Genomic DNA, 11,311 nt, shown 5'->3' on the forward strand with positions numbered 1-11,311 from the left:
TTGACCAAACCTTTTTGTACGTAGGTATTCCAGAAATTTCATGATTATTAAGATGTTTTGGTCTTGCAGCGGAAGTACATAAATGTGTTGGTTATAATATCATATAAATCGCCACTAACCTTTTTTTTCTTTGAATACCTTAATATTACCCCGTGGCAAAAGAAAACTTGGTTAATGCTACCATGCAGACCCATAAAATGAGACCAAAAAACAGAAGAGGATTATTAATAAAATAAAAAGTTTGTAATTTATAAAGTGGTTTCAATGAAATTATTTCAGATAAGGTAAGAGATAAGATAGATTTATTCATTCACAAGCCTCCTAGGTGCTCGTACATGTATGATTACATAATATCAAAGCTACGGATAGCCATAAAATGAACCGTAGATCTTTTTTCTCTTCCCACGTTTCAAAAAATGGTTAGACGAAAACAATTATTTGTATTGGTACTTGTGTTTTAAATACCTCAATCGAATAATAAAGGACTGCGGAGAGCGGTTAGTTTCAATCAAAATGAAAGTTAACCTTTTGGTATTTTTGTCTTATTTTCATAATGTAGAGTTACTATGAGGGTTTCCCTGGGAGGACAGCTTTGACGGTTGACAATTTTTAGGCAGGCAGTTCTCCTCTGTATTTGAATTAATATTTCTATTTGAAATTATTGAATTTGAGTTATTAATAATATCCCTAGTTATTCACTGACGATATGAGATGAAAGTTACTTCTGAAACCCTACTGCCACATATAATACGTATAGCATATATCGTATCTCAAGGTACCCAACTGAAAATATGATCTTGTCTAACAACCAGTTTGGGTTTCGAGAGAAACACTTTACCTCACGTGTATTGATAAGTCTCATCAACAAAACAGCAAATGCGATTGATAACACAAATTTCTTTCCAGGTGTCTTTTTGGACTTATCAGAGGTTTTTGACACAATTGATCACTCTATTCTTTAGTCTAGTCTTTATAGTCTAGCCGGTATAGTACCTGACTGGGTAAAATGGTACTTGACAACTAGATTGCGAGTAGTCCAAGTCAATGGGAAAAATTTATGCGAAAGAGGACCTGTCTGTGGCGTCCCGCAAGGATCCATTTTAGGCCCATTGTTCTTTATTTTGTATATCAATGACCTCCCAAATAGCATAGGATATGCTTAATGTTTACTTTTTGCCGACGATACCTGCACTTTTTACTGAAACCGAAATCCTAAAATTCTTGTGGAAACCTCAATGATAAAATTCGTCATGTTTCGCAGTGGCTAAAAACTATCAAGATGTCCATTGATGCGGAAAAAACGAAGATTATGATTTTTAGACCTTAATAATACAATTATTGAGGAAGTTGAACACATCAAATTTTTAAGTGTTTACATGGACCAGCATCTTGCGAGGGAAATGCATAGTGACTACATTTGTACAAAAATTACTAGAACAATAGGAATGCTACATAAAACAAGGTTTCCCGTACCTAACAAATCTCTTCTCTTATTGTATTATTCTTTAGTTTATCCATACCTTACCTACTGCAATGGAGTTCTACATATCCCACTAATGTTAAAAGAATCTACTTGTTACAGAGAAGAGCTGTTCGAACAATTTTAGCTGCAGATGATAGGGGCCTTAGTAGACCTCTTTTCCAAAAACTTGGTATTTTTGACATTTACAGATTGTAATCTTTTCACATTGGAACCTTCATGAACAAGTATCGCCGTGAAATTTTGCCTCGCTCTTTTCTAAACTTGTTATAAACTGGAAGCCAAACTCATAATTATTCTATTAGATATGCTGAATTATACCGTCCTCAAGTCTGTAGAAGTATCATCAAACAATTCGCAATTTTATACCATGGACTAAAATTGTGGAACTCTCTGCCTCATTCGATAATTAATATGCAAAATACTTCATGAATTTCACAGCAAGGTTATTAATATTAAGTAATCAAGTTCCCTTAGTATTTTACACTTGTTAAATTACGTTTTACATTCTAGTTTAACTTAAACTCTAGATTAAAGAGTGAGCCTCACCTATAAGCCTACATGGCCTCTCGAGACTTTCTTTGCCTTTTCCTTTTTCTATTTTATATTTCCCATGTATTATCTATGTGAATTAGCTTTGTTCCCCTTTTAATATGTAATAGAGGTAAATGATAAATAAATAACTAAATGTTTGGCTAGAAAACACGAGACTTTTTTACCTTACAGAATGACGTCATATAATGAGGCTTAGGTATGGAAGGAAAATTTACTCACTCCATTCTCTGATCTGTGAGAGGATAAATTTATGAATAAAAACTTGAATTAGACACGGTGTCCCCTGCCTCTCTACTGTGTTAGCTTCTGTCCCCAAAGAATAGGAAATGTGTGGAAGAATACTAAACTGGAAACTGGGTTAAGAGCTTCAAAGTTTGGCAGTTAATTTATCTGACTTTTAAATACATCTTGTCTTGCAATTTCATCTTATGTCTGTAGTTATTACGCACAGTGGTCCGGATAGCACATTAATAACCAAATGGTCATTTAAGGGTACGTCACGCAATACTGAAACAAGATGGAAAATAATAGAAGTTCCCACGACTTTAATTAAAGAATCAAAACATGTCATGAGAGATTTCTAAATGCTACTGATTTTAATAATCACCAACAACGCTAAGCATATAGTATACAGTTTGGTAGGTATACGTACGGAATGGATAAATAGTGGAATCTTCATCTCGGGCTTTGTTTTCACCTAGAGTTCAGGAAGCATATTCGAACTTAAGCAAAAAGCTGATCTTCTGGATGAAAATTATCGTTTCAACAGCAAATATCAAATTTGAACAGATAAAAAAGAAGATAGAAATCAAGAGCTAAATTGAAAATGTACGACGTTATATTATTATTATGAAGCGAATGCAACTTTGGGAAATTGATTTAAATGCACAAAAATTAAATTAACGACTCTTCTTTGCGTTGAACACAACTCCTAAGAGAGCCCAAGTCAAAAGAGAGACTGACCCTCTCACGTCTTCTTTATTTGTCATCGTCTTCGTCGTCTTCGTCTTCGTCGTCTTCGTCTTCGTCGTCTTCGTCGTCTTCGTCTTCGTCTTCGTCGTCTTCGTCTTCGTCGTCTTCCTCTTCCTCTTCCTCTTCCTCTTCCTCTTCCTCTTCCTCTTCTTCTTCTTCCTCTTCTTCTTCTTCCTCTTCTTCTTCCTCTTCTTCTTCCTCTTCTTCTTCCTCTTCCTCTTCTTCTTCTTCTTCTTCTTCCTCTTCTTCTCCACTTTCTTCTTCTTCTTCTTCTTCTTCTTCTTCTTCCTCTTCTTCTTCCTCTTCTTCTTCCTCCTCTTCTTCTTCTTCTTCCTCTTCTTCCTCTTCTTCCTCTTCTTCCTCTTCCTCTTCCTCTTCTTCTTCATCTTCTTCTACTTCTTCTTCCCCTTCTACTTCTTCATCTGATGAAAATAGGATAAAGTTATACGAATGTTAGTTGACTCTCATCATGATTTAAATGTTATCATACCTTTTTGATACGCCACAGCGGTACATCTGCCATTTTCTGTCGAGCCATGATTTGTAATTCGGCGAGATGGATTTGAGTCATATTATACGCATGGTGCGATCACGATAATTAAGTGATTGCTTTATGTTGCGACATATCACTTGGCTCGAAAGAACAACCCCACAATTGGAACCAAAAGTTATGAATCAGTTATGATATTTAAATTTAACTCAGCCATCGAATTGAGAGTTCTTAGTGACAGGACTTTTTGCAAAAATCGTCACTTATTAGATCATTTTAGCATTTAAATAAATTTACCATTAAACGGTTGTGAATATATGGAAGTCATATATTTGAACTGCGGTTAAAGACGTGAATATGAAAGCGATCTTCGCAGTAATGAACACTACTTAAGTAGTAGTCAAAAGAAGGGCTGAAAAAAACACTTTTGTTTTTTCCAGCCCTTCTTTTGACTACTACTTATGTAGTGTTCATTAATGCGAAGATCGCTTTCATATTCACATAAATTTACCATTGTTATCTTATTGGACAAACTTCATACATAGTGAAATATCGCAGGGAAGCTTCTTGTATTCGCTTTTGCGTTTCTAACGTTCACTTGGAGGAACTTTTGGACCCCGGATAACGTTGACGTCAATGGTGGTATTTTAAACTTCTCATTACAAAAAGCCCACCACTAATTTAAAACTGTCATTCAACAAATTATGTGAATTGTGAACTTTGAAATAAATATTTGGGCAAAATGAGCGAGAGATCATTTAGTAATGAGGCTTCACCTTTCTCTTTAAAAGTTTTGTATAGAAAAGGTCTCCATTCAACCTATTTATTTGCAGATTTCATTTTCAGTTAATCTTCTAATCAGAGGTTCTATTCTTTGCTCAAAGGAGCTCCGTTATGTATATATTAATGATATCTGCTCATAAGCATATACAATAGTTCGCTTTTATATTTTCGTCACGTCTTTGCGTTATTAGTTGCGTCACAGCCCCAAAACCTGCTTGTAGTTTAATTAATTGACCGCAAACAAGCATTATCCTTTTGTTTAAGTGACTCATTTATTGTATTACAAACTGTTAACGATTTGAAATTTTACCCAGTAGCGAGTGGAATGCACACTAGAAAACTCCAAAATGAAATCTTATCTCAAGTCCTCCTGATGTATGGATGAGGATTATTTTAGGTTTCAATTCAAGATTTTTTACTAGCATGGTTTTCCTTAGAAACCAGAAGTTGGTCGACTTTATTGGTCAAGAACTTTTTCAATGGATGTTTATGGATTAAACAAACAGCAGCAACGTTACTTTTACCGGAATGATTTAAATAAAAGATTTCATTCAAGCGAAGTTAAGCCTTTATACAGAATCCACAGAGTTATCGTTATAAAAAATTTGACGATCGTCCACCTTGCAAAAAGGAAAAAATCGTTTCTATTTCATATCAAAATGCTTCTTATCGCTACAGAATTCATAAGTAATCTTTTTTTTTTTGTCATTTTCAATCTGTTTCGTATAAAACTTTTCGATAATGTGAAACTAAATGAACTGGTTGGATATCAGTCCGACATACATATGTCATTTTTTATCGCGTGATGGCATTGGCAGATCCGAGCGCACCTAGTTACGTTCTTTTTGCCCGTTTTTTTCGTTAAAGAGCACTATTTGCAAATGTTTAAACCTGCATCAACCAGAAAAAGCGTTCACAAGCCGGCAAGAAAGCGTGATTGGTAGTTTGACCTAGTTTCCCAGTCACACGATTTTTTTTTTTTACCGACACGGAAAATAATCCCCTCAGATATCTACTGATTGTGACTCAGGCAGAGTGAATTATCAAACATGTCTTGAGTCTTATAAAGATTCAAAGAGTACACAATGATCGATAGGAAGCCTCCTTTCATGTCACTCAAAAAAATAATTTTCAAAGATAACAGTTTGAATTCTTAACATCTCGGGTTTAGACATAAAACCGGAAGTTTTCTTCTATGAAACAGATTGACAAAAGCAAAATTCAACTCGCCAGAGTTATATCATATTTACCTTGACTTACCGTAAGGACACTTCGGAATAACTCTAAACCTATTTTAATCCATATTTTTTAGTAATATTTTGTACTACTCTAATTATTTTGAACAATCATATTGGCGAAGGATGTTTCGGTTTCAAAACGATTTTGTAACTATTTTAAAATTTCATTCTTACCTTCTTCCATTGGTAAGGGAGCAGCTGACAGATGACCAAACAAAGCCACAAGGCAGAGGAAAATTTTCAACATTCTTGAATTCATCTTTTCGGCTCTCTTTTCGACCTTAAGACTTCTCTTGTGACGGTAAGCAGAGGAGAATGAGAGTTCGTGCCGTAATTGAGCACTTTATGTCAATGGGATGTCGAAATCTACTTTACGATATTGTTTGTGGGTTTTGTATTGGCTAAAAGTAAGCTAACTCTATAACGACCAGAAATAAACACTCACACCGGTGGCGTAACAGGAAAGCAAGAATTGCCCCGTCACGACCTTAGCGTGATAAATCTAGAAACAATTGTTCATTTGTATGACCGCAAAGGAAAAACGTCGAAAATGCCGCATGAAAGGATGGTAAACGATCGAGTCCGAAATTAACGAAACTCTTGTGAACTTTCATAAATCTAATATAACTTACGAACGTAAGGGGGAACTCAAGATAGACAAATAAAACAAACACTCTTAAAGTAAAATTCTCAATTCATTTCATTGAACCCTAATTGTCAACTTCACAATATCAGTTGAAAAATAACAAATACATGAAGAGAGAGGTGTAAGAGCATGACAGAAACCGGAAACCTCGTTGAAGTTTGCTAATACTGAATAATCGCCAACGCAGAGTGTTGCGGTGTAGCCTACACGGTGGTTTAGCAGGGAAAAACAAGTTAGCGTTACGAAATAGCTGATCATAAGTGAAAATATAAAATTTACGTTAGAGCCACATAACAGAAAAACTCATGACCACTTGTAACTCTCCGTGTAAATATTAGCAGGTTGAAAATTAGATGTCTGTATCAAGGTTAATTGCAAACAAACCCTTTAATTCTAGATAGTGCTAATCTGCTTATGTTTTAGGCTGATGGAGATGCAATATACTTTGACACGTAAGGTTTCCAGAGATCCTGCAAACTTCTCAAGACCTGCTGAAATTTGGTCTTTGACTGATCATGATTTGCTCCGAAAATATCTGAGTTACTTATACAAAAATTTCGTCATTACTCGCATATTAGTGTTCTACTGAGAGTTTTGTTATTTAATTGAGTTATTTTATTGATTTGCGAATAAACAAAAGTTGGCTGGCGTCGTAATATTGCTCGTAAGCTATTTCAATACACGTTTATTGAGCGAAAATTCCTCAAAAACATTATCTTTTTTTGTTAGGCTAGTTATGATGAATAAAATTAATGAAACAAAGCTAAAATGAAGCACAATCCTCCATTTTCTACCGTAAGCAAAACCGGAGAGATATTATTTCTATTCAACTGCAAAATGGACCTCATTTGAGTAATTCATTAAAAGCAACCCAATCTTCCCTGTGTGATTTGTGTACCAAAACGTTTTACATTTTCTTGCATCCGTGATTTCTCTGGTCCATAAAAATGAATAATTTTGGGTAGGAGAAATGCTTATTTCAATTTTAAGTTAATATGAAAAATCATGGTAACTATCCCGAGATTCGCAGAGAATTCTACGAGCAAATAGAAAATTAGGGAGCCGTTGTTTTCACTTAGATGTAATATTTCCAACGTTCCCTGATTAAAAGCGATGTTGATTTATTGTTTGTGAAGTCAAATTAAAATAACAGCATAATCTCAAATGCTAACAAGAACTATTCGATACTTCAAAAACTTCTCTTTCAGTTACGACTTGAATTCGAAATGAAAAATTATTTTATTTCAGTTCCTATTGGTATTTCCACCGAAAATATTTTTATCCGCAGAGAAAGATAGAAATTCCTTTTGAAGCTAATGATGCACGTTCCAAGTAAAAAAGTGATTTTACAATGAACACCAAGGGAGGCTAACAGCAGGTTTTTACGACACGATGTCAACATGCCCAAAATTCCTCGATAGTTCTTTTAACCTTATTAGAAGTGTCTTCCTTCTTAGACCTTTCATAAATATAACCAGACGCGAGGAAAGATAAGAAAGCAACAATTGCTCCGTGACGGCATTGTTGTGAGTGAAGAGGGAAGGAAGCTTATTGGTGGCAAAGGAAGGAAGTTCAGAATGCTAGTGCAAAATTTATTCACCTCCTAGCGTTACAAAGCGGCTGATAGTTTGCCAATCCACCCTGATCCGTTTGGTAGAAATTTAGTTTTGTTCACCGAGATAACTAAACAAAGCTGAGGTAATACGCTTACACAAATGATGCGCATGTGAATTGAAAGATTTATTTTAAGATAAACACTATTGGAGTCTGACTTTACGAAAAGACAGTAACTGATCAAGTCACGTTCATATTCTGTTAGCAAAGATAATAAAAATCAAGATAACTTCACTTATATTCTCTTTTCTCACGATTTCAACTTGCTTACAATCATATTAAAGTTATTGCACACAGGAGCGAAAAGTTATGTTACGTTAATTCCTCAAAAAAATAATAATAACAAAAGAAGGAAAGAAAGAAAAATACCCGCGTCAAGAAAGAAATGAAATAAGTTTTTGGAAGTAGTAAAATAAATGCTCTTGCCCCATGTTTCTCGGCATTAATTTTTTTTAAGAGTAGCGAGGGATCTGGAACGGACCCTTGAACTCCTTGCCTTATCAGATGTATTAAATTTTTCATGGACGCCTAAACCAATGCCTGAATGATTATTATTTAACTTAGGTAAAGTTAGATTAATCTTTTGATTACTCGTACTTGTTCGACAACAAACCCACCCGAAAACTTACATTAAACTCAACCTAGTGTCTTCGATATAAGTCAGCGATTGGAACAGTCATATGTCCCTCCGTGGTCTCGTTTATCAGTCAAGTTGCATAACTTATGGAAATCAGTGACGCTATAAATAACTCTCTACACTTTGTCTTGCATCTGATGGTCAAAGTTTACCGATTACGTTGAAGTTTGCTGATTATAGCAAAATGAGTGTTGCGGTGAGGACAATATCAACCATTTTCTTATGTTTTCACCATATTTTGACGTCCTCTTTAATCTAAAGCTGAAAGAGAAAAAAATGGATCTGCATTGTTAAAACAATAATGGTAAATATGCATGGTAATACTGGACTACTAAGACTTTTTCCTGTTTAAGAATTTTCTTGAAGTGGCCAAAAGTTTGTTCGTCTCGGTCAACTCTTACTACGAAATGAATAACTAGAGTTAAACTTGCTAAGGCCTCTGCTGAGCAATTGTTTTCAGAAATATTAGTCGTGCATGCGGGACTAGACTCACAAAGAAAACAATTGTGAAACATGCGTAACACACGTGAGCTTCAAATGGCTGGATATTGGCCAAGTGACGTGCTGTGTATCGCCAAACAAAACCCCAAAAAGAACAAAACCAATATCCAGGGATCTTGAGCGAGTAATAATGGTTATCGAAAATACTCTTTTTGTCTTTTTGTTTGTGTTTGTTTCTTTGGTTGTCTGTTTGTTATTTTAGTAGATGGAAGTGGGTTTCTGGCGCATTGTTTGATATTGGAGTGGCGGCAGATTCATGAAAATCCTTTTCGACGTGCTTAGTCTCATTTATGAAATCATTATGGTTTTTTTTTTTTTGTTTTCTCGTCTGTCATAATCAATGTTACCGCAAAGCCATCATGCATGAACAATTTACCCAGACCTCTTGATAAAACAGGGCGTATGAATCACTCAGCTCAGCTTAGGAAAGTCGCTCGAAAGTCCAACTTCAAAGCTTTGTCTGATAAATTAGTGGAGCACCTAGTATTTTTGATATGGACTGTGGACAAAACGAAGCTGCCATGGCAGCTTATGCATGTTACCGGATTCAGTCTAATTGCAAACTTGCTAATCAAGATGGCTCAAAATGGTTTCCCTGTTTTTAAACATCAGTTCCTCGACTGATTAGTCGATACTACCACAACTTTATTTTTTCACTCAAAAATGCTGTCCAAAAAATGTCCAGTTATTTTACAAAATGTGTAATAATGTCTATATCGTAAGAGGTTACCAAAGCCTCCAAGCAGCCTTCTAATCTTAGCTTTGTGTCCCTGTTACTCGAAAACGAGTTCGGTAACCTCTAAAAACTGTACACGCGATTCGGAACCGCTTCAATTATAAAAATTTAAGGTGGCTCTCAACAAATGTTTTAAATCTTGCATTTACATAAATCTTGTAAGGAAACGAAATAAACAATAAAGAGGGTAGGTTTCTAAAGAAACGGTGGTGCTGCGTCGGTAGGAGAGAATAATAAAATAATTTGGTTTTATCGATTGATAAGTGTAATTGGCGCAAAGAGTGTATAGGCTGACGATTCGAGCGTCAGCCCTTCGTCACGGTGTTTATTGTTTGCTTATTGGTGGGAATATGGTGACGATACAAACAACAATAAATCAGTTGAATGAAAAATATTTGTTAATAAAAAATGTTTGTTAATACCGTAGGGATAAAGAGTGCCGATTTGAAAGATAATTTTGCGGCTTTCCGAACTGCCTGGATGTAAAGAAAGACTACCGAGTGCTGCTTAGAATGATCAGGGAGATTCAAGTGTTCAGCAACTGGTTTCAGTGGATGCGTCCTTGGCACCTTTACCAATGTTATCTATTGCATAACTTGCACGTATTGCAAAAGATGATTGGTGAAGAAGGAAGACGACTGCATATAGGTGACCAATTCCGATAAAACGACATTGTTAGAAACTTGCCCTTGATTATTCTCTAGATCAGTTGCATAACGCCTCCAGTCCTGTTTTGAATAGCTACCCCGTATGGCTATGTAAGGTTTTTCTTCCTTATGAGGTCGACCTTAATTTTCTTATTGTTGGTGTTGTTGTCGTCGATAATATTACCAGATGTGCGGGGCATTTTTATGCATCCGTAACCCTAAACATATAACCCCATCTTCCTCATAAAAGCTGCCTTTGTACAATGGCCTCTTTCCTTTGTTGCCGAAGCCAAAGTCTAGGGGATTTTGCACAGTATCTTTGCAGGGCAACACTTAGATAACTAAAATGATGTGTTTGAGATTAAGTGGTTGTGATACCAGGGTACGGTTCTTGGTGGAAGGGGAATTTCCGCTCCGTCGCTTGTTTGTTTTGAAACGACAGTATTTTCAACCGTATTCGAAAGGTTCAGATTGAGTGTATCCCTTGGTTTAGAAGATTTGACGATGAGGGGAAGCTTTTGAGCGATAGATTACCGTAGTAACGGAATGATTACTGCGTTTTAATTTCACATTTCCACGTCAGTTGTTCCTTTTTTAGTTTCTTCGTTTTCCAGTGCTTGAAAATAACGTAATTGAATGGATAGTAGATAGAGATCCTAATCGCGGGTGGATAACGATTTTACCTTAGACTGTTGATAACATTCCTCGCGCGCGAGAGGGAGCGAAAGAACACGAGAAGATAAATCCCTATCGATATGCAGACATGAAATGTATATGTATTATATAGGGCCCTTCTAACAAAATAACAAAAGGGCAATGTCGGCTATGATAACTTTATTATCTTAGCCTTTGCGAAACAGGAGCAATTTCGGTATTCCATTGATATCAGTTTGATATTAGTTAAGATCGAAACTCGTAGCTTCTGAATGGCAAACGAGAAATTATAATGTTGTATGTACCCTTAAAGGCGATTAACGTAAGAGAGCACTTAAAATGCTTAATCAACGGCTTG

General features: G+C 35.7%; 1 protein-coding gene across 1 annotated transcript; it reads right to left on the minus strand.

The window, feature by feature from the left end:
* Positions 1–2,565: 2,565 nt before the first annotated feature.
* On the minus strand, positions 2,566–5,972 carry LOC136283617 (tripartite motif-containing protein 44-like). Its single transcript, XM_066172747.1, has 2 exons — positions 5,693–5,972; positions 2,566–3,429 (listed from the first exon to the last, which is right to left on the minus strand). The coding sequence occupies exons 1-2, from the start codon at positions 5,775–5,777 to the stop codon at positions 3,014–3,016; spliced, it is 501 nt and encodes a 166-aa protein (XP_066028844.1). The 5' UTR covers positions 5,778–5,972; the 3' UTR covers positions 2,566–3,013.
* Positions 5,973–11,311: the final 5,339 nt, after the last annotated feature.

The sequence above is a fragment of the Pocillopora verrucosa genome, chromosome 9 (assembly GCF_036669915.1).
Source record: "Pocillopora verrucosa isolate sample1 chromosome 9, ASM3666991v2, whole genome shotgun sequence".
In the NCBI taxonomy this organism is placed as follows: domain Eukaryota; kingdom Metazoa; phylum Cnidaria; class Anthozoa; order Scleractinia; family Pocilloporidae; genus Pocillopora; species Pocillopora verrucosa.